Source organism: Pipistrellus hanaki (genome assembly GCF_964339955.1).
Source record: "Pipistrellus hanaki genome assembly, chromosome: 16".
NCBI lineage: Eukaryota > Metazoa > Chordata > Mammalia > Chiroptera > Vespertilionidae > Pipistrellus > Pipistrellus hanaki.
The window spans coordinates 4,260,797-4,284,321 of NC_140518.1; the positions used below are offsets into that span (position 1 = coordinate 4,260,797).

Below are 23,525 nucleotides of genomic sequence, written 5' to 3' on the forward strand. Positions count from 1 at the left end.
GTATTATTAGAATATTTTAAATATTTATGTAAATAACAGCCAGGGTGGGGCAGAAGGAGGTTTCCAGCTACGAGTACAGACGGGATAGAGCTTATTCTTGCGTTGCTATTTATTAACTATCAATTATTTCCCACACAAACAGCTGAGCCTCTGCTTCCCCTCCTGCACTTAGCCGTTTATTCACGGTGACAAGCTGCTGTCCTCTTGCCCGCGTCCCCAGCGCTGCCTGCTGCCCCTTTTCCTCCTCACCCTCCACCCCACGGGCCGTGCCTGCCCCGCTCACAGTCTCAGACCGTCTCCCTCGGAGCTCGCACCTTTCCTTTCCACGGTGGGGGTGTACAGCCAGGCGTGGCTCCCGTCTGTTTTAAATGTCATGCTTTTACCCATGGCTTTATTGGATAGAAGGTGGCATGCGTTTAGAGTGTCGTCGGAATCCCAGGTGGCCTGGGCTGAGGCCCCTGCAGTAGACGGGCTGACACAGTCAGGCCCTGGGGCTGAGGCCGCAGCCCCGGGCGGCAGGAGCTCTCTCGGGCCCGGAGGGAAGTCCCAGGGGTCCCCTGCGCCACCGTCATGCCGGGCTGTGCAGGTGACGGCTGTCCGCCTCTCTGCTCAGAGGGGAAGGTCTCCTGTCCTGGCTGGTTGGCTCCGTGGCACTTGCCGCGCACTTTTACGATGTGTTACTGGCTCACAAACCGTCTGCCTGTCCCACAGGCCCGGGCATGGCCTCCAGGCCACGAGCCGGACGCTCACACCATCAACTTTACCGAGATGTGGTGGCGTGACCTCTGGCACCGTGAGTGCAGGGGGGCGGGTCATGGAACCCAGGCTCTGCCTGGTGAGCTGTCCGGGATCCTGACAGATCCTTTGGGTGTCGCCTGCGGATCACCTTGAGCTGTTAACGAGCCCGGGAAATAGCCCTGTGGGTCCTCGGGGGCCTAACAAGAGCAGCAAACCCTCCTTGTGAGTCACTGCAAACATTTGCCCTCGAAAGCCTGATTGTGCAATCTGCTGAGCCCTCCAATCGCACTACCCGCGGGACCAGAAGGGCCCCAGCAGCAGTCAGATTGCAGTGTTAGAACCGTTGGGCAGGGGGACCCCCCGCTTTAGCCTGGGAAGCGCCCCAATCTGCCAGAACACCGCAAGGAACCCTGGGCTCCGTCGTCTCTGAGAGAATGCTGGGGTGGGGTGCAGATTCTCTGGGCGCTCTCGGGGGGCTTGGCCTCTCCTAGCTTGTCTCACTCTCGGCTGCTCTTTGGGTTCTTGGCAACATATTGACCTCGATAGGATTTCCACCCGATGCTCCTCCGCCTCAGCAGGAGGGCTGACGGCTGTTGGTGAAGATTCTGTCCTTATACTATGATGGAGCTGCAGACGAGAAGCGATCATGGGGAGTGTCTGCCCCTCCTCGAGTCCTTCCTGCCAGCCAGGACCCACCGAGCCCTCGCTCCACGGGAGGCCAGCCTGGGTCTCTTGACAACAGCTGCTTGCACCGAATGGGAATGGAGGGCAGCCCGGGCCTTACGCAGGGGCCGCCGATGACCTGGTCACGGGGTAGATGTTCAGTCGGAGGGTCGAGCGCCCACCCCTTCCCGGACCGCCCGCCGTCGGTGCAGAATAAACGTGGAAAAGCTCATGCAGAGACCGAGCAAGCGTCCCCCTCGCAGGTGCTGGTCCCGCAGAGGGGCAGGCGGGCAGGCAGGCGTTTTAGTTGTGTTGTGTTGTGCTGGCGTTGTGTTTGTGTTTTAGAAACAGTGTGTGCCTCCAGGGAAGGCTGTAGGGGCTCTGAGGCCCTGCCTTCCTGTGTCTCGCTCTGCCGCCTCACCTGCATCCTGAGAAGAGGTCTAGGGAATGACGAGGAAGGAAGGCCCGGGGTCTCCACCCACCTTCTTGCGCTCCAAGGAGCCTCAGCCGTCACGCCGGTGGCATCACTGGCCGAGAGGCTGCCAGTGGGTAGCACCCCATTTTCCGTAGAACCCCCCCATTCCCCTGCACGCTCTCGCCCTCCTGGTGGCCTATCCTTTCTCGCTGTAGAGATAGCAGCGTGTTCAGAGCCCCTGAAACGTGTTTCATTTGCAAAGGAGTAGCGTTCTTCTCTGCCCTGGGAGCCCAGGGGCATGTAGACAACAGACTGCAGACAGACAGACTGCAGACGGACAGACTGCAGACAGACGGGCCGCTCTCCCCCCAGCTCAGGAGGAAGGGAGCACGTGAGGTCTCACGCAAGCCAACAGCCGAGGCTTCTCAGCAGAGCCCAGAGCTCCTGCAGGAGGAGGAGCAGGTGGTGCGGCTTTGAACTCGGCCCACGTGCCCCGGGGGCAAAGGGAGGTGCAGTTCCTTCTCTAAGGGCGTGGGGGGAGCATCCGGTGAGTTTTGCGTTGGCCGGGAGCCAGGCAGAGAGCGATGGGCCCCGGGCTGCCGTCCAGGGCTGCTGGGGGCGTGTGTCGCTCAGCAGCTAGGCCCCCCGCCTCTCCGATCGGGCCCAGAGGTGGTTTTGCGGGTGGAAAAGAAAGGGGCCTTTCACCCCGCCTCGTGTGGCCCGCCCCCCGCTTTCCGCAGAGCGGCCGTTTCGGCGTTTCCTCCCGGAGCGGTGGCTTTATGCTGTCCAGATGTGCGCCGTGTGGCGGTCCTGTGTTCAGGCGTTCCAGATGTGCACGGCGGGGAAATGCGCTCTGGCAAAGGCAGGGCCTGTCTCCTGCCCCGGGAATCTGGCGAGGCTACAATGGGCTCGTTGTGTGGGGATCCCAGCGAGCTCCTTGAACCTCCTGATTCCACAGCCGAGGACACTGAGCCCCGGGGTGTGTGAATGCTCCCCGCTGACGGACGGCCCGCAGCTGGGAGCAGGGAAGACACCAGCTTTGCTGGAATTCCCGGAGTTCCAGCGCCCTGTGCGCCTGGCCTTCCTCCAGGTGCCTGAGCCACGTTGGTGAGAAAACAAAGATTCCTAGCTTGTTCTGATGGGGAAAGAATGAGCAATAAACACGAAAATGGGCACTTTATATAGTAGGTTGGCACTTAGGAATTGCTATAAAAGAACAGAAGGGGGAGGTAAATGGGGAGGTGGAGGAAGAGCAGGGAGGGGGGAGATGAAACTAAGGGTTAAGGGGGATGGCACTGCGGTGGTGGCTTACCATTCTAGCTAAGTGAGAGAGGGCAGATTTCATTGAGAAAATGACTATCTTAGTCACCTGTCATAGGACAAAAGAGCTCAAAGTTCAATGGCCTCAACCAGTAAGCATTCCCTCACGTTGTTTGTGGGAGAGGAGCTCACGCACGGCTCTGCGGAGGGCCCCTGCTCAGGGTCTCTCTGGAGATCAGCCAGGGAGGCCATCATCTGAAGGCCCGACTGGGGCTGGAGGACCCGCCCCCCCCCCAAGGTGGTGCCTCCCATGGCCATTGGCTAGAGGCTTCGGCTCCTTGTTGCTTGGGCACCTCCTCCCCCCAGAGCACATGGTCCAGGGGGACAGACGGCAGTCCCCGTGTCTTCCATGACCCAGCCTAGTCTTGAAAGAGGGGAAGAAGCAAGCCACACAGAACCCAGAAGGACTGCTCCGGGGGAAATGCCCTCTGGTGGGAGGGACAGCAGTGTTCATGGGAGAGCATGGAGGCCTGAGGGCGGGACCGGAGGTCACTGCCGGCCAGGGGAAGGCCATGAGCACAGAAGCAGCACGGCGGACAGGACAGCTGTGCCGACAATAGACCACAGGGCAAGGCGAGAAGCCAGGAGACGGGCCAGGAGGCCTTCACGGAGAAGCAGGCGGGAGATGGGGAGGCTCCCACTTGCCCGGGGCGAGGGAGGAGCTAGGGAACGCCTGGATTCTGGACCAATTTAAAAGACACACACACACACACACACACACACACACACACACACGTTTTTATTGATTTCAGAGAGAGGAAGGGAGAGGAAGAAAGAGAGAGAAATATTAGTGATGAGAGAGAATCACTCCAAAATTGGGATCGAGCCCACAACCTAGGCATGTGGCCTGACCGGAATTGAACTGTGACCTCCTGGTTCATAGGTCAACAGTGCTCATCCCCTGAGCCACGCCGGCCAGGCTGGGCCCCTTTTGAGGTGAGATCCACAGGATCCCGTCGGATTGCGGAGGCGTGATGGAGGGAGTAGCCACCGAGGATGGCCCCACAGCTCACAGTCCTCCTCCCGCCTCCCGTGGTTTGGCGGGGAGAGCTGTGGGGAGGGGTCTGGCTGTGCTCTCCCTCCCCCGCCCTCTGCCGGCCTGTGGCTCCCTCCGCCCAGGGGAAGGCACGCATGCCTCCTGCATGAGGGCAGCAGTAAGTGTTTATGACGGCACTTAATGCTCTTCAGAAGAAAGTGCCGGGGAATTTTCCGGTGGTTGGCAGTGGTATTTTGCTGGAGAAGGAAATGTTTTTGTGGCAGCCCCTGCCCCTGAAGCGTCGATTCTGCAGATGGACGGGCTGTGGCGCTCAGCAAAGAAGGAGCTGGGGTGAAAGAAGATGTCGGGGGAAGGGGAAGGAGCGAGCTTAGGGATCCTGAGTACATGCCCTACGCAGAACGCCAAACCTGTGGTCTAAGGGGAAACCACCCACAGGCCAGTGTGCAGGCGATGAGAACGCAAAGCCCTCCTCATGCACCCCTGCCGTGACCCTCGGCTGGCTGTGTGAGCTCCAGGCAGGCACGGCCCCCTGTGCCTGAGAAGTGAGGGGGGGGTGTCCCCGGGACAGGGCCCTGCAGGGCAGGGAGGAGCAGGAGGCCCTGGGTGGGGCTCTGGGGCCACCAGCCAGGTTCCGTTTTTTGATCTGGGTGTGAGTTTTGTGAAATGGGTCGGGTTTCTGAAAATTCACCAGGTACAACCCTTAGGGTCTGAGCCCTTCTCTGCTCGGCATTCAGCTGCAGTAAGACACCTTCCTTAAGAGACAAGGGCAAGTTATTTCTTCCCCAGGCAGGACCTGATTCCCACCTTTAGAGATTCCTTGTCTGCTCAAAGGCATTGTTTTTAAAATGCCGAATACCTTGCCCGGTCGGTCGGTGTGGCTCAGAGGTTCAGCTTTGACCTATGAACCAGGAGGTCCCGGTTCAATTCCTGGCAGGGCACATGCTGGTTTGCGGGGTCGGTCCCCAGGGCAGTGTGCAGGAGGGAGCCGGTCAGTGATTTTCACTCATCATTGATGTTTCTATCTCTCTCTCCCTTTCCCTTCCTTTCTCTTTAAAAGCAATAAAAATATATTTTTTAAAATGCCAAATACCTTACAGAGAAATAACCAGCAAGTTGTTGCCATGGGCCATGGGCATGCATCTCAGCCAGTGGACGGGGGGCGTAGCTTAGCCCTGCCTCCTCGGGCCTCTGTGTGAAGAGTCACACCACGGTGCCTGCTGTATCTGTTTCACTCGGAATTGTGTCTCTGAGGGGCCTCATTCACTCTCATCGCTGGACACGGGGTTCCATTGTGCGAATGGAACGCAGTTTATTCATTTGTCGGTCTGCGGGCATTTGCTTAGCTAACACGAACAGCGCTTCCCTGACCTCCTAGTGTGCGTCTTCTCACAGCTGCGCACGCAGGAAGCACGTTGCTCTCGGGTAGACACCCCCCGGGGCCTTGTCCATCACACAGGCAGTCTCACCCCGGGGCTGCCAGGGGGAACCGAGGAGACAGAGGCCCCCAGGACACCCCATGGGAGTCAGATCCAGGCGTACCTGGGAGCCAGGCTCTCCACCTCTCTGCAGGGGGAGGCAGCAGCGAGGGCCTGACTCACCCTCAGACACACCCGCCCTGTGCCTTCCTGGGCGGCCCCGCCCACTCGGAGGGAGGGTGGCAGACCCTGAGGGAGCCCGCGGGTCATCTCCTCTCTCCCGCCTGTGGGCCGGGGGAGGATCCCTTGCGTGCCAGGCCGGCCCCGCTGAGCAGGTGGGGCGGGCCGCCCTTCGGGGGACGTCCAGCCCCTTCCCACCTGCCGGCTCATCAGACGCCTCCCCGGGCCGCCAAGTGGGTAGCCGGTGATGTCATCGCCAAGCCCCAACAATCGGGCCTTTCACGGCAGCACGATAACAATCAAAACAGTGTGTCGGGGCCCGCCACGCAAGAAAGCACACGCAGGCCCGTCCGCAGGGAGGATCTGAAGGCGGTGAGCGGCCCGCCCGGAGCACGCTGTCTCCTTTCGCCATCCCCCGGCCCGAGAACACAGCCCGGAGAGCGGGCCTGCGCGCAGGGACGCCCACTCGCCAGTTCTCTGAGGAACCAGGATGCTGTCCAGCACCTCCCCGGGGCTCCTCACCTCCTACCCCAGAGCTGGCCCCAGAGCTGACCCTGCGCGGAGCAGTACTCTGCGGCTGGGGTTCGAGCAGGAGTGTCCTGTTGCACAGCTCCAGGGGGCGCCGTTCGCAGACAGGACGTGCGAGGAGCCCCGGAGTGCGCAGTGCTGGGGTTCCGAGGCTGCGGCCTTCAGAGTGAGGGAGCAGATGGTTGTGTTGACCTTGACCCCCAGGACCCGGTCTTGCCACAGCCAAGCTACCCGGCAGGCCCAGCTCCCCGGAGCCTGGAAATTCTCGGAGAGCTGCGTGAGAGCGATGTCTTCCTTGCCTGGAGGGGAAGTTTCTGGAGTTTGGATGTTTGCCCAGAGAGCAAAGTCACCTGCGCTGTTGCTTAGCCTGGCCGGGGGGGGGGGGTTCTCAGCCAGGGGCGGTTTTACCCCACGAGACCTCGTGGGCCTTGTCAGCTGGAAGGAGGCGACTGGCAAGGGGCAGTCAAGGGGCCCCAGTGAGTGTGTGTGTATGTGTGTGTGTGTGTGTGTGTGTGTGTGTGTGCATGTTAAGGATATCTGTGAAAGTGGAGAGGATGGAAAAGTCATGGGCCCGCCCTCGCTGGGTGTGTGTGTGTGTCTAGTGGGTGGAGCCGAAGATGCTGCTAAGCTTCCCCCCCAGGACAAAGAGGGACCGGCCCCGAATGCCAGGAGTGCCATGCGGAAAAGCCCTGGGTAGGGGAGGTGCCCAACCCCGTGGACCCTGGGGCTTCTGGTTCCCATTCTCCCTCGGCTCTCCTTGCCCCCAAGGGGCCGGGCCCTCCGCTCCCTGGCTGAGCGGGCCGAGGCAGCGCTGCCTATCCGAGGGGGGTGCGAGCCGGTGGCCGGCTCTCTGGGACGGCGTGACGGCTCTGTGCCAAGCCCTGGGAGCCGAAGCTAGAGAGTCGTGGTTAAGAGTCCCCACTGTCACTTCGTGGCTGGGTGACCTTGGGACAAGTCACTGAACCTCCCCGGGCACCACCTTTCCCGTCTGTAAAATGGGATGATGCGGCAGAAAGCACGTGGGGGTGCAGGAGCGGGCCACGCTGTGGCCACACGTAAAGTGGGCGGGACCTCTTTTAACAGCGTCTGCGTGGCTTCCAGGATGGTGCGAGCGTCCTCTGTGGCAAATTAGAATCCCGGCCCAGCGTTCCCTCTGCATGTCCCGGGCTCCTGGGTGCCCCCGGGGCGACCGAGGGGGACTCCGGGACTCACCACGGAGTGCCCAGTGTCCCGGGCAAACCTGGGCACCCGAGTTCCCATCACAAAACTCAAGCAGCACTCACTCGGGGACTAAGTTCGTTTCCTGGAATGGCAGGAAGGGGCCCTGAGTCGGGGCAGGTGCAGCACCATCCTCATCCTCATCCTCATCCCCTTGGTGACGTCTTCGGTCCCTGGTGACCGGCGTGTGTAGCCAGGGCTGGGAGCTCTGGGTTTAATTCATGGCCCGGAGTTGAGGCCAGTGGGATGGGGCGCAAAGGGTGTGGGGGGACTGAGCCCTTCCAGGGGGTCACCCCTAACAGATGCACAGCATGGAGCAGAGCAAGGGGCCCCAGTGAGTGTGTGTGTGTGTGTGTGTGTGTGTGTGTGTGTGTGTTAAGGGATATCTGTGAAGGTGGAGAGGATGAAAAGCCATGATCCAGCCCTCGCTGGGTGCGTGTATGTGTGTATGTGTATGTGCATGTGTATGTGTAAGCGTGTGTGTTAAGGGATATCTGTGGAGGTGGAGAGGATGGAAAAGCCATGGTCCAGCCCTCGCTGTCGGGGCTGATGGAGCCAGGAGCCCCCAGAAGAGAGCCCGTGACCACCCGGCGAGGCAGCACCCTAGAGCGGCCTGGCAGCACCCCAAGGGCGGGCCCCGGCTGGGCTGGACGCCCCGTGCCGGCCGGGCAGGGCAGGGCAGCCAGGCGTGCCGGGACAGAAGAATGGCGCTTCTGTGCCGCTTATCAGGACGGTGGCTCCGGCAGGATGTGGCGAGGCTTCCCCCGCCCGCCCGGCGGCCGGCCGCAGCAGCGCCCCGTCAGGGCGAGGACTGTGGCCGGGGAGCCCCACCTTGACTCGCTGGTGACATTGGGCTGGCGGCTCTCCAAGGTCAGGCTGTGGTAAGGCATGAGGACAGGAAGCCAGGTGGCGGCCGTGGACAGCGAGCCACCGAGTGCTGTTTCCACGCCCGACGAGGCCCCAGATCTGGTCAGACCCCTTGACCTTGCTCACGGGAAGACACTCATGGCGTGGTGGGTCCTGATCAGATCTTTCTGCAGCTGCTGAGATGTGAGGGCAGAGACCAGCAACCACAGCCTCCGGGCCTACTCCGTCCACCACCTGGTTTTGTAAATAAAGTTTTAAAGGGACACAGCCCCACTCCCTCACTTACGTACTGGCTGCTCTCCCACTGCAAAGGCAGAGCTGAGGAGTAGCCACAGAGACCCGGTGGCCCTCCGAGTCTAAAATGCTCACAGTCGTTTCCTGTGAGGTGGCCCATGGGTCGTGGGGGTGGTCAGAACCTGCCTGAGCCTCTCCTCGCGCAGAAATAAATGGAGAGAGCCCGGCTGGCGTGGCTCAGTGTTGAGCATCAACCTACGAACCAGGAGGTCACGGTTCGATCCCTGGTCAGGGCACATGCCCGGGTTGTGGACTTGATCCCCAGTGTGCGGTGTGCAGGAGGCAGCCTATCAGTGATTCTCTCTCAGGATGTTTCTCTCTCTCTCTCCCCCTCTCCCTTCTTCTCTGAAGTCAATAAAAATATATTTTAAAATAAAAAGAAGTAAACAGAGAGAGAGCTGTCTGAGATAAGGTGGGTGGACCTGAGGGAGCTCAGGGATCCGGGAGCACAGGAGAGAGGCCAGCAGACGGCGGCATAGCCAGGGCCCTTCTCGGACATGCCATGGGCCACGTGAACACGTGTCTTCTTGTCTGTCCACTGCATGTCGTGAACAGGTGTCCTCAGGGCGTGACCTTCGTCCCGGACACCAGACGCTTCCTTTGTTAGAGAACCAGTAATAACTCTGCAGACGCCACCACTGCTGAGCGGGTGGTGAGTGTAGAGGGGAAGCGTGAAGCTGTCGGCAGGAGACGGGATGAGAATTCGTTAAAAGAGCTCCATGTTCATCAGGCCCAGGCTCAGCGAGGGCCGGTCTCCTCCTCAGTGTCTCCTCGCCTGGCGGGCGGCCCCCAGGTCAGAGGGTCTCTTAGAAAACATTGACCCCAGAGCCTCCGTGTGTGTGTCTGTGTGTGTGTGTGTGTGTGTGTGTCTGTGTGTGTGTGTGTGACTGGGGCTCCGAGCCCCGGTGAAACGTGTGTATGGGCCGGGGGATGAAAGAAAACACAAGCTGAGGTGCCAGCCTGCAAGTAAAAAGGTTAGACTCAGGACGGTCCCCAGTGCTCTTTGCCCGGGGGGTAGGACTGGGGGCCGTGGCCAGAGCTGGCCTAACGGGACCGTCCAGGCAGCCAGGGCGTCCCCGGCCCAGGAGCCTGGCGGGTGAGCGGGCAAGAGGAAGGGGGAGTGCCCCCCTGTCGCTGAGCTGACGGGTGGATCCCCGCCGGCAGCAGAGGGACAGACGTGAGCCAATGGGCCGGAAAGACAAGTGACAGCAGATGGAGCTTCTTTTTCTCCCTAATCCTCCCCCACCCTCCGGGCCACGTGCCTAGCAGCACCTGCCAAGTGGCACCTCTTCTCGCGCCCGGGAGCTCTGTGGTGCTCAGAGGGGTCCTCCGCAGAGGGGCTGCCCACGGACCTGTGCGGCGGGGGTCGATGCCCAGGCTCCGCCTTCCCGCTGCCTTCAGACCGGCCAGCGCTTTCCCTTCTCTGAGCCCCCAGTGCGCAGGAGCGGGCTCCTCACCCAGGCGCGTGCCTCTGTCCCAGGTCGCACGCTGCATTGGCGCCCGTCCGTCTCCTCCCGGGCTCCCTCCCTCTGCACTCCGATGGCTGGTCTGCGCAGGAAGCCGGCTCTCAAGGCCTGGCTCCGACCAGCTGGCCAGCTCGCACAGCTCCGTGTCCTGCAGAGGCGGGAGGAGGGAGGACTGCGGGGAGCACCCCCGGGGCCCCAGGATGCGTGGTGCCTGGTCCAGACCCGCACGGGGAGCCCGTGGGGAAGCGGAGCCCAGACCCAGGCCGTCCGGGCCGCTGTCCGCTTCTGCGTCGGGACTCTCACGTCCCACTTCTGAAGCTGCTTCTCCGTAAAATGTGATCTATCCACCCCCAGGCACTGAGGGGAAGGAACCTGAGTGTGCTAGCCTCTAAGTCGCAGCAACCATCAGTCCACGGGGTCACAGCGACCATCCTGGGGGCTCCAGGGGCTCCTTCCACGTGACCAGGACCTGAGCTGGGAACGTTGGATGATCTGGGCAGAGCTATATAGTTAACATGGCGGAACTGGGGCCATCCTAACACTCGGGCAGCAGGGAGGGGTGGCATATCCATGACACCCCTCCCTCTCCTGTGCCCTCCTCCAACCCCGGGCCCTATCCTTCCTCATTCCTCTGCTGCCCCAGCTCGCCTCTGGGTCGCTGGCAGCAGAGGAGTCCCTGGGCCCAGGCCGGGGCCCTGCCTGCGGGGCGTGTGGTTCCGGACGCCCCTTCACGGGTCTTCTTGGTCTTTCAGGAACTTGGCCATTGGCATCGGCATCCAGAACTTCCCCGAGGGTCTGGCGGTCAGCCTCCCCCTGCGAGGGGCTGGCTTCTCCACCTGGAGGGCCTTCTGGTGAGTGCGCCCGAGCGTCCGGTCCCAGGCCGGGGTCCCAGCCGCTTCTTTCTGCCAGGCGACCCCTCTGACCCGGAAGGGAATCCGACGCTTCTGGTGGAACGCCGAGGACCTGGCAGGACCTCTGTGTGTAGCCACGTGTGCCCACCGGTGCGTGTCTGTCCTCCCTCAGGTACGGGCAGCTGAGCGGCATGGTGGAGCCCCTGGCCGGGCTCTTTGGGGCCTTCGCCGTGGTTCTGGCCGAGCCCCTCCTGCCCTACGCCCTGGCCTTCGCTGCGGGCGCCATGGTCTATGTGGTCATGGACGACATCATCCCCGAGGCGCAGATCAGGTGGGAGAGCTGCCCTTCCCCATTGGTCCTTGTCCCTGCTCCTTCCACTGCCCCTGCCCCTGCCCCTGCCCCTGCTCCTTCCCCTGTCCCTGTCCCTGCCCCTGCCCCTGCTCCTTCCCCTGCCCCTGCCCCCGCCCCCGCCCCCGCCCCCGCCCCCGCCCCCGCCCCTCCTCTTTTTCTCCCTCCCTTCCTGCCACCTTCTCTAGATGCTCGGGCCTGGAACTGGAGGGAGGTGGGCTTCCAAGGCCTCGCTGTCTGGCTACAGACCAGGCGTCAGGGGCTTCCTCTCTGTTTATTTTGCTTTTCATGGCGGGATGGTTTGGAGGTGGTTCACGGTCAGGTTGCATAAGATCTCCAGGAGCTTCCTGGCCACCATGCATCACTGGAGCATGGATTCCAGAGCTGCAACGGGCGACTCTTGGCAGGTTCTTTAACGTCCCTGTGCCTTGGTTTCCCCGCCAGTAGCGTGGACATACCGGTTCCATGGTTGTCCCTGCTGCGGACAGGAGTTTCTCCGATGGCCTAGCTCGGTGTCAGCGGGCAGTGTCCGTTGTCAGTGTTGGTCGGTCCCATCGTTGACTGTGGGGTGCTCTCTGTCCGAGCTGGCCCATGCGTCCTGCGTGGGGGGTGGCCCCCAGGGGGCACCGCGGCCTCACGTTTCTCCTCTCCTTCCCTCCTAGCGGGAACGGGAAGCTGGCGTCCTGGGCCTCCATCCTGGGGTTTGTGGTGATGATGTCACTGGACGTGGGCCTGGGCTAGCGCCGAGCTGCCCTTGAGCCCAGGAAAGGCTGCACAAGGACACGGACACGGACACGGACACGCCTGGCTTCCGCGGGAGCACGGACTCCTCCTTCCCGTCCGAACCTGTTTGCTTTCCCTCCTCCTCATCTCCTTACCCCATTGATTCTGATCAAAAACGGTCTGTCCTTGTCTCCCGAAGGGGAGACTGGTGTTATTTGTGGAATTCCCAGGGGTCAGCGGGACTCCCGGTTGGCCTCTGAGTGGGACTGCAGCTCAGGGACGGGTCTGCTCTCGAACCTCCGGGCGCTCTCACCAGACTCCAGGGCCTGCTCCAAGGTCACCTGCGGAGGCACGCTCCCAGGGAGAAGGCTCCGAGCACGTGCGCCTGGCGACGCGGAGCAGAGCGGCCAGGACACCTCTCCTCTGTCCTCCCGACCTGGGGCTGGAGCATCGCGGACAGAGCCACCTCCTCCTCCCACAGGCCCAGCGGCCCCGGGAGGAACATCCCTTCCCGGCCTCCCTGAGGGAGACCCTGAACGGGCTGGGGGCACAGACAGGGGAGAGGATCAGCTAGTCTCTCTCTCCTCTCCCTCCCTCTCTCTCTCTCTCTCTCTCTTTCTCTCTCCCCCCTCCCCCGCCCCCCTACAAAAATAGACTTTTTGAAATTGAAGGAGTCGGGGAATTGCGACAGCTGCGAACACAGCCTGTGAAAAGAAGAGGCTGTAGCTTTGGTCGGAGACCTGTGTTCCCCGCGCACCGTAGTTGCCATGGTTTCCGAGTCCCCATGCCATTCATGTTGATCCATGTAGAGCCTCCCTTTTCCTAAGCGATTCGGGACACCCGCCAGCCGCGGGGACTCCAGCCCTTCGTTTACATGTGGGCGGAGCCACTCGCACCCACGTAGGTGCGGGGCAGGCCTGAGGCCTCTGCGGGGAGTCCCACTCCGCCAGCCATCGGTCCCCTGGAACCTGACCCGGAGCCCGAAGCCTGGAGAGCTTTGCTGGAGTTCGGCCCGAGCGCTCAGAACGAGAAAGGAAGGACGGGGGGGAAGAACAGAGAATATTTTTACAGTTCCCTGTTTAAAGCAAGTTTCAGCTAGTCTCTGACGTGACCCTAACCAGTGACTTGAACTGGACTAGCAGCCAGTCTTCTCCCCCGTACGCGCGGCTTCTCCAGCGGGGGTGAGCACATGGCTGCCTCTGCACATGGCGAGGGGCCGCCGTCCTCATGGGTCACAGGCGCCCACGGGACCGTGGGGGGCGGGCCTCTCCCGAGGACACGGCAGGCGGCCCCGGCGGCCGGCGGCCAGGTGGCGTGTTGTCCACGCCTGCCCTGCCCTCTGCGTTTACATGTCCCATTGCTTCCGAGGTGAAGGAACGCCCAGAGGCCAACCTCCGGGGACCAGTCAGTGTCCGTTCTCCCGAAGCCCCGATGATCAGACGGAAGACACGTCCAGGGGTCTGAGGGGCGAGAGGACGTGCTCTGGTGGCCGGGGTGTGTGTGTGCGCTGGTGTCTTCGTATGTCATTTTCTACACGATGCTTCTTTCTGACGGACCAGACCTCATAACTGTGATTCAGGCCAATAAAGGGATTCTGTGTGGACGACCCGGGCTGTGCTCATTCCTTCTCAACGCCGCCTCTTCCCAGGGTGGTCAGTGGAAGAGCCAACTAGAACGTCGGTGCTGCCCAGCCGCTGTGGCTCAGTGGTTTCACACCGACCTATGAACCAGGAAGTCCCGGTTCGATTCCCGGGGTCAGGGCACATGCCCGGGTGGGGGCTCCATCCCCAATAAGGGGCGGGCAGGAGACAGCTGATCAATGGTTCTCTCTCATCATTGATGTTTCTCTCTCTCTCTCTCTCCTTTCCTCTCTGAAATCAACAAAAATATATTTTAAAAAATAAAATGAAACATTAGTCCTGACATCCTCCCTGCCCGACACCCGCAGAAGCCAAGGAAAGCACTCGGAGGACAAAGGGAGTGGGAGTCCTGGTTACAGAATCCGTCAGACACCAGCGGACCAGACAAGGGACTCGGTGGAAGGCTGGGGGGCAGGGAGCTCCCAGCACCCACAGGGCAGCCAGGCTTAGGAAAATCGGTTCCATCCAAGAAAGCTAGAGGACTGGGGTCACCAAGGCCCCATCACATATCAAACTCAGCTTGGTTCAGCTGCCATGGCCCCCAGAACTGGTCCCCCAGATGCTGAAGACACACCCCTCAAAGCACTGCCGCGCGCCCTCTACCCCATGCACATGAACCCCACACTGACCACCCGCACCACCTCCCTCAACCCTCCTCCACTGCCATGCCGTTAACCCCCTGACTGGGGAGGAAGGTGAGGGCTGGCGGGAAGTCTTACCTGCCCAGGCGGCCAGGGTGCACAAACCGGCTTCCATCCTCCTCCCCAGAGCTCTCCCCAGGCAGCGCCCGGCCACCCCTCCACCCCCAAGAAATGTGAGTGGACGTTGGGAGCAATGGGACCAGGGGCTGTTCCTTTCCCCTTTGGCATCGCGCTGTGACCACACTCATTTCCACCTACCCTTCCCGCTCATGTGGGTCTGCCCCCACCCCCCTCCCCGACCTCACCCACCTCACCCACCACTCTGGCCACACACGCTGAGCCCAGCCACAGGGCCCCAGTGTGGCCCACTGCCTGGCTGGAGCGGGGGGCGGGGCGGCCTGGTACCTAGGCCTGTGAGGCCGGACTGCCTGCGCCTGCCACACTCCAGGGTGGAGGAGCCTCTCAGAGCCCAGGAGGGCGGGGCCGGGTGGGGCGGGGCTCCCAAAGGTGCCCTGAGCTTTGCACGCAACGTGCAGCGCCCAAGGGCCGCCTGAGAGGGACACACCCGCATCTTCCCCCCTTACCTTCCCCCCTCATCCTCCGTAACCCCCTTGGCTAAGGTCAGGCCCGCCTGATGCCACCAAAGGACCCCGGCTTTTCGGGGCTCCCAGCCGTCCCTCCCAGGCGGGCTTTGGGGATGTGAAGTGAAGGGTTTCAGGAGCGCCCTTTGGGGGAAAACCCCACAGACTTAGGCTCCGTTCTTCGGACGGGGCGGGCTTTAAGGTAAGTCTGCTTCTGGTCCCCCCGGGTGGGGCGGCTCCTCCACAGCTTCCGCATCGTCCGCGGTGAATTCACTTTATGGTTGGTCATCCTCCTAACAGCGCAGCCGCCGCGGCGCTGGGAGAAGCGGGGAGGCAACTCACAACGCCGCCCGCCCTGCGCTCTAGTGGGGCATCATCATCCTCCTCCCAGAGGGAGGCTGGCTCCACCCCCCACTCTCCTCACCCCCCGCCCCCACCGCCAATGAGAGCTGTGGCCAGCAGCGCCCCTGAGTCTGTCCCACCCTCATCCTTCTATTTCCCATCTGCTTAAAAAAAATTATATATATATATATAATTGATTTCAGAGAGGAAAGGAGGAGAGAGAGAGAGAAACATCAATGATGAGCCGAAACTGGTTTGGCTCAATGGATAGAGCGCCGGCTTGGAGACTGAAGGGACCCGGGTTCGATTCCGGTCAAGGGCATGTACCTTGGTTGCGGGCATATCCCCAGTAGGGGGTGTGCAAGAGGCAGCTGATCGATGACTCTCTCTCATCAATGTTTCTAACTCTCTCTCTCTCTCTCCCTTCCTCTCTGTACAAAATCAATAAAATATATTAAACCAAAACAAAACAAAACAAAAAACATCAATGACGAGAATCACTGATCAGCATGCCCCACACTGGGGACGGACCCCGCCACCTGGACATGTGCCCCGACCGGGAATGGAACCGGGTCCTCCTGGTTTATAGGCTGATGCTCATCCACTGAGCCATGCGGGCTGGACCCAAGAATTTTTTTTTAAAAAAACACATACCTATCTATCCAAAAGTTGTCTGATCGCCCGCCTTGTGTATGAAAAACAACAACACACATCTTGTAGGTCCAAGTCAAGGCTTAGCTCCCTGGCTTTGGGACCCGGCCTTTAGTGAAAGGGAGATGTTTCAGGTGGTCGGGCGGCGATGAGAACAGAGAACGCTCTGGAAACAAAGGGTTCCTGAACCGTCTCATCCTCCTTCCTAAGAGCTGGCTGCTCACCCAGTAAGTTCCGTCTGTTTGGCAGGAGGGGTGGTGCAGGTGTGTGTGTGTGTGTGTGTGTGTGTGTGTGTGTGTGTGGTGTGTGTGTGTGTGTGTGTGTTTAATGTAGAATCCTTAGCAACTGTAAAGCCCTTGGCAGACCTATCAGGCTGGCAGGTGCTGGAAAATAAAACCCTCTTTTTCTAAACTGATGCCAGTTTCCCATCCTCCTCCTCACAGCTCCACCCGGAGCCGCCTCTCAGCCCCTGTGGGTCCAGGCCCCGGGCACAGTGGCAGTTTGGCTGGGTGAGGCAGCCACGGAGGTTACAGGGAAGGTCGGGGTTAGATCTTTGCCTCCGTGGGCTCCGTCCTCCTGAATATTCACTTCCGGGCAGAGAAAGATAAGGGGGACAGTGGGTGGGAGGTTTGGGTTGGGGTCAGAGGGGCGCTGAGGGAGAAGGAGGGAAGGAAGGAATGGGGATATAGGCTGGCACCGCTGGCACCCGGAGGCCGAGGGCTCTGGGAAAAGGCAGGATGAGATGAGGCCCGTGGATGAGGCCCTGACTCCGTGTCTCGGAGGAGATGACAGCGCCGATAGCGAGGCGGATTGCAATCAGCCTTGGCAGGGGCGCGTCGGGCAGGGCTTTGCGGTTTGGTAAAGTGCGGCCGACAAGTAGGGCACAGGCTCTGGGGCAAACACGCCCTTCCCTGCTGGGGCTGCCAGCACCACCCATGCCCAGGCTCCTCCCAGCTCCAGCTCAGATCCCATTTTCTCCCGTTTCCTGGTCTGGGAGGCTGGTCCCACCTGTTGGGCTCCTGTGTTTATCACCCATAGCGCCTGATGCTCTTTGCTGTGACTTCCTGGGTCGCCCCTGCCCCATGCGTTGGTCAGCACTGACCTTCACAGAGAGGCTGGTCCTCACATAGGTACCGAGAGGGTTGGTGCCAGCCCAGGGCGGTGGGTGCTCACGTGATTTGAGAAGCTCAGGCCTTGCCAAGCAGACGGGAAGATAACACGCACTCCGATGGGGCTGTTAGGATTCCAAGATCGAACTGGTTCTTTCTGATATCACCTCTCTGATCTCTAAGAACAAAAGCAGTCAGGGCAGGCCTGGCTGGCGTGGCTCAGTGGTTGACCGTCGCCCTCTGAACTAGGAGGTCTCGGTTCGATTCTCGGTCAAAGGCACATTCCCAGGCTGTGGGCTCCATCTCCCAGTAGGGGACGGGCAGGAGGCAGCCAATCAATGATTCTCTCTCATCATTGATGTTTCTGTCTTTCTCTCCCTCGCTCTTCTTCCCTGAAATCAATAAAAACAAAATTTAAAATATATATATATTTTTTAAATAGCCTTGGCAGGTTTGACTCAGTGGATGGAGTGTGGGCCTGGGAACTGAAGGGTTCCAGGTTCGATTCCAGTCAAGGGCATATACCCAGGTTGTGGGCTCAATCCCCAGTAGGAGGTGTGCAGGAGGAAGCCAATCAATGATTCTCATCATTGATGTTTCTCTCTTTCCATCTCTGAAATCAATAAAAATATATATTTAAAAAAAATAAGTAAAAAGTAGCAAGAGGAAAAGCCTCAGGGGATAGCATTTGCTTGAGCAACGTACCAGTTAATAACATTCTCCTGAGAAGAGAATGGCCTGAGCTTGCTGGAGGACTGGGGACTCAGGATGATTGATGCCAGCCAGCCTGCTCTGCTCCTGGTCCCGGAGTGTCTGACATTCTTCTCTTAAACCATCCCTACAGCTTTGATGGCGGTGTGCCCCGAGTTTAGGAACTGGCTCCGGTCCCCGATGTCCATCCTGACAAACCTGTACAAGTTCACGGGGAGTCAGTGTCACGCAAGCTGCCCTGGCATCCTGCCCAAGTGGTGAATGGTTTAGTCTCTGACTCCGGCAGGTGCTTACTCACCCTTTTTACTGTCTGGTTAAAAAAACAACAACACACAAAACCGAATCTATGTGAAAAGCAAGGCCAGATATGATCACAGCCATTACAGTGCAGACATAAATTCTGTTTTGGTTCCTGACAGTTATTTCTGTTCCACTTTTTATTCCGGAGGATTTCGGACCCGCACTCACGTTGACAGAATGGTGCGTGAACCCCCATGTACGCATCACCCAGTTCCCACAGTCCCCAACCCCTGCCAACGTGGCCCTCTCACCTCCCTCTTCCTCATTATTATTTTTTTGGGGGGGGGGGGAAGCATCATTTTATTCATAAGCAGGTCAGTACACATCTCAAAAAGGAAAAGACATTGTTACGCCAAGAAGAAAAAAAAAGTGGCATTATGTAATTTACTTTAAATGTTGCACGCAACTCATTCCCTTTAAACTGAGCCATGGCCTTCGGTGAAAAAAAAAAAAGATAACATCTTACCTGATATTCTTCAGCTCAAATATCCTGCATCACTAAGGGAATTTGTGCTTTTCTCCAAACTCATTCATTAGCTCGTTTCATTCCCACAAAGACGCCTGTGGGGTGAGCATGGGGAGGGGAATCCAGGGAAGGAGACGGAACCGGCAGGAATCACAGCTCTGAATGTGCTTGTACCCATGGCTGAGGCCGCGGGTGCCAGCGGCCCCACCCTGGAGGGACAGCAGACCCCCCGAGCCTGCTCCTTTCTCCCGTCCCCTCCCTGGTGCTGGGTGACTGGTGGTCCTGTCAGTGGAGGCGGGGATGGGAGGGGCCTGACCGGGCAGAATAGGGCAGCCAGGAATGGTTTGCATGACTTGTTAAGGAATACACATGTGGCCGGTTGGTGTGGTTCAATAGTTGAAGGTCACCCTATGAACCAGGAGGTCACAGTTTGATCCCCAGTCAGGGCACAGGCCTGGGTTGCAAACTTGATCCCCAGTGTGGGGCGTGCAGGAGGCAGCTGGCCCATGATTCTCCCTCATCATTGATGTTTCTTAAAAAAAGAAAGAAATGCACATAACATGGCAGCATCCATAGAGGCCACTTCTGGGTTCTCCTAGCCCAGGGGTCAGCAAGCTCATCAGCCCACAGAGCCAAATACCAACAGCACAACGATTGAAATTCCTTTTGAGAGCCACATTTTTTAAACTTAAACTTTCTCTAATGCCACTTTATCAAAATGGACTCGCCCAGGCAGTGGTATTTTGTAGAAGAGCCGCACTCAAGGGGCCAAAGAGCCGCATGTGGCTCGCGAGCCGCAGTTTGCCGACCACGGTCCTAGGACACCCATTTGTCGCAAACCTCCTTTGGGAGTTTCTGCTTCCATCCCGCCTCTTCTCAGGCGGGCTCAGCCCTCTAACCAGGGTTCCCCAAACTTCTCCCATGATGAGAATCACCTGGTGGAGTTGTTAAAACACAGATTCCTGAATCCCAACTAAGAAGTGCTAAACTAGAATTTTTGGGAACATATAGGTAAAATTGTATACAACAGGGCACTAAGTTAAGTATACAATTTTACCTATATGTTCCCAAAAATTCTCCACCAGGTGATTCTCATCAGGAGAAGTTTGGGAAACACTGTAAGCGGCGGGCCGGTGAACCAGGGGCGTGCCCTGCACACGTGCCCCTCGTGTTCGCCCACGGAGCCAGAAGAGCCCGGTGCCAATGTGAGAAAGGATTTTTTTTTTTTTAAGCAGCTCTCGGGGCCGGTTTTAAGAAAGTATGTGTCAGAGTTTCAGGGACACCTTCTCTGGTTCCGGTTGGCTTTTCGGAATGGGAGCCCAGGGTCCCCCCGCCCCCCCCCCCCCCCGGGTCCCCACCCCGGGCTGAGCAGGTTGACTGACACTTTGCGTGTCAGGAGCGCAGCCTGCCCGGAGCCTGGGGCTGGGCTGGGGAAGGTGGATCATACGCGCATTGTGTGCAGCCAGGGCCTGACAAGCGCTGATGGATGTGGCTTCCCCGCTGATCCCCAGCCCTGGGCGGGGACAAGGGCCGCATTGTTTGGCGGGGCAGGCCTCTGCCTGCGGAGCCGCTCATTTGCCTGGCGGTGGAGACAGGTGTATCACACACCCGGCGTGCCGGAGCGGTGCCGGCGATGAAGATCTTGGCTGGGTTCCCCGGGGCCCGGTGTGGAGGGGCAGATGTGCGGAGAGGGGCGGCCCAGTGGCTCTTCTTCCCCCTGAGCTCTGCTCCTGAGAACAGCGTCCCGTGAGGGATGGCAAAGGGGGTCCTGTCCTGGCGACTTGCCCTGTTCAGCTTGGGGGGCGGTGGGGGCACTGGGCCTCCTCACCAGGGAAGGCAGATTGGGACGAGGTTGGGCCGCGGCTGAGAGAGCACTCCTGGCTGAGCTCCATGTGGGCGCCTGGGGGGGCCATTTCACGCCTCCCAGCTGGACCCGCCCCAGCAGGGGGCGTTTCCCGATGCCTTCTGGGTTGTTGTCGGAAGTGCTACAACCCATTTAAAAAAAAAATTTAAATTTTATTTTTGCCAAAACCGGTTTGGCTCAGTGGATAGAGCGTCGGCCTGCGAACTGAAAGGTCCCGGGTTCGATTCCGGTCAAGGGCATGTACCTTGGTTGCGGGCACATCCTCAGTAGGGGGTGTGCAGGAGGCAGCTGATCCATGTTTCTCTTTCATCGGCATTTCTAACTCTCTTTCCCTCTTCCTTCCTCCCAATAAAATATATTTTAAAAAATAAAATTTTATTCTTATTACACACCAGATGAATAAAGCTTTATAAGTCGAACCCCATGGTAACATTTTTAATGAAATTAAGCATACTCCCGCCCTTCTGTTCTTCTACTATGGAGCCCTCGCAGCCCCATGAATTATGTTCCTGTCTGGAGTGAGTTAAATGGTGTCCCCCCAAACTCAAGTCAACCCAGAACCTTCGAATGTGACCATATAGGGCCTTTGTATGTCCCGCAGGTGGGATGGAGATGAGGTCAGATTGGATCAGAGCGGCCCTGCTCCAAGGAGCGTGTTTATATAGCAGACAGAATGGAGCATGAAGAGCCAGGAGGCCCTGAGAATGAAGATGGAGGCCGAGATTGGGGTGATGCTGCCACAAGGCAAGAATCTTCAGGAATCACCAGGGCTAGCGCTGCTCCTTTAGGACAGGCTGGGCGGGAAGGACCCCGCATCCCCGGTCTGTTACCACGGGTCCCTGTCACCCCCATGGGCGCGCACGCTCACACACACAGGCACAGCCACCTGCTGGAGGAAAGGACTGGAAGCTTCTGCCAGCGCATCCGTGCCTGCCTTCCGAGCACACGACCCGGGGGCCTGGGAGCTGAGCCGGGCAGAGAGAGAGCTGGGACGCTGCGGTCCCCTCTTCACGTTCTGACAGCAATCACCCTGTCCAGGGGTGAAACTGTGCCCTGGCTGCGGTGTGGATTCCTCCGTCTGCCCACCGCCCTCTGCTTCGTCCGGTCTCCGTATAGCACACCGCACACCCTCTCAGACAGCTGTCTCCCTCTCTGACCGTCTCTTAGATGTTCTCTTATGTAAATAAAGCGCTTAGAACACCCCTCCTCCCACACCCTCCTTCCCCCCGCCCCGCACAGAGGAAGCCTAGGTAAGTGCTGGCCATCATGCGCTGTTTTACACCAGCGGGCACACCTCCCGCTGACCTTGCTCTCACACGTTCTCCTCCGTCGCCCTGGCCTCGTCCGCCCACCTCCCTCCCTCCCTCCGCCATTCCCAGCTCCGCAGGATCTGGGCTGTTTTATTGCCAGCCCATTTCCCGGCTACACAGAGGGGGCCTTTGTAGCAGGTCCTTCCAGATGCCGAGTATTTGGGAAAACATTCCGATCAGAAGGTGTTTGCCCTCCCGATGCCCTCGGAAGAGGAAAGGATCCGGGACGGGGATTCAGGAGTGGCGGTCCAGCCCTCCGAGCCGGGACTCTGAGGGAAGCTGGGGAAACCATAGGTGCTTTATAGTTTCTTTTCCCCATCAGTTCACTCACCACTTAACTGATGTGCCAGATGGGGTCCCCATTCCCTGCCCCTCTCCCGTGTGTGTGTGTGTGTGTGTGTGTGTGTGTGTACCTTCCAGTTAGTAGAGCTTGGTCACATTCCCCACTCATTTGACTCAGCAATCCCTGAAAAATGCCAAGTAACCTGTAATGGCATCTCCTGCCTCTAGGGGGCTCCCTTGATCACCTTCCCAGTGATTGCTGGGAGTTCAGGAATCATTCCTACACGGGGAAACTGAGGCCCAGAGAGGTCAGCCAGCTTGCCCCAGGTCACACAGCCAGTGAGTCTGCAGTCAGGGCAGGCCTGGCGTCTGGCTCCGGTACATCGGCTCAGGGACTCTCCTGAAGGCCCAGATCACAGGAGGGTGGAGGGTTCGGGCCTGGGTTTAGGCAACCTCCGCTCAGGGAGCAGCAGGATGCCATGCGCAGGAGTGTGGGTGGGCGCAGTCTGCGTGTGCGTCTTGGTGTGTCCCTCACTGAGGTCTTCACCTCCTTATGCCTTCGTCTCCTTCCTCATCTGTAACCCAGAGATGGATGGCGACCTCTGGAATCCTTAGGAGGAAGTGGTTCACGCAGCGCCTGACACAAGTGTGATCAGTGGTGGTTCAGTGGGGGAGTTGTGTGGGCTGTTGTGCAGACACCCGCTGGTACTGGTTAGACACCCGCTGGTACGGGTAAGTTAGACGCCCACTGGTACGGGTAAGTCAGCCTTTCTAATGCCAAGACCCTTTACTACAGTTCCTCGTGGTGTGGTGACCCCCAACCATAAAACTATTTTCGTTGCTGCTTTATAGCTGTAATGTTGCTACTGTTAATGAATCGTAATGTAAATATCTGTGTTTTCCGATGGTCTTAGGCGACCCTTAGGTTCCCAACCTGTGGGTCATTATGATTCATTAACAGGAACAACATTACAGCTATGAAGTAGCAACGAAAATAATTTTATGGTTGGAGGGTCACCACACCATGAGCTGTATTAAAGGGTCTCCACGTCAGAAAGGTTGAAAACCGCTGTTAGACTGAGTTGGAGCAGATGCTGGTCTGTGTTCATTCCACTGATTAGGCCCCTGCTCTGAGCCAGGAGCAGGGCTAACGTGACTCTGTGGGAATAAGCCGACGAGTTCCGTGGCCGGCACCGCTTACTGGTTTACAGGGAAGGCGGAGTGATGCAGCGGTGTGGTTATAAAGACGGCTTTCACGGAGTATCACAGACGGACGGACGGACGGACGGATGGAAGGGGACGATGGAAGGGTTGGGAGAGGCTCCATGGAGGAGGGGGGTCATGCTGTGGCCCCGAGCCCCTCTCCAAGACTCCAAAATCACTCGCTCAGAGGGACTGAGCGTGGTCCCCGCTGCGGTCTGTGACGATGGCCATGGATCCTGCCTGGGCCTTGGTGGGCGTGATCCCAGTGGGGAGGAGCTTGGCCGTGGAGTTCAATAATTAATTTGCCACGATTAAGCCCAAGACTTCTGTCTCCAGCAGCAGATAAGCTAGCGGAGAGCCAACAATGAGAGCGGGAGGGGCGCTTTGGCACACCGGCAGCG

The 23,525-nt window shown here is 59.2% G+C and overlaps 1 protein-coding gene across 1 annotated transcript in view; it reads left to right on the top strand.

The window, feature by feature from the left end:
* The window catches only part of SLC39A11 (solute carrier family 39 member 11), a 143,600-nt gene extending 129,974 nt beyond the window's left edge, over positions 1 to 13,626 (top strand). The window contains exons 8-10 of the mRNA XM_084862166.1: positions 10,854 to 10,952; positions 11,125 to 11,283; positions 11,964 to 13,626. Of these exons, the coding sequence (XP_084718292.1) occupies positions 10,854 to 10,952; positions 11,125 to 11,283; positions 11,964 to 12,042 (337 nt within the window). The 3' untranslated portion in view covers positions 12,043 to 13,626. The remainder of the gene's footprint in view (positions 1 to 10,853; positions 10,953 to 11,124; positions 11,284 to 11,963) is intronic.
* The last annotated feature ends 9,899 nt before the right edge of the window (positions 13,627 to 23,525 follow it).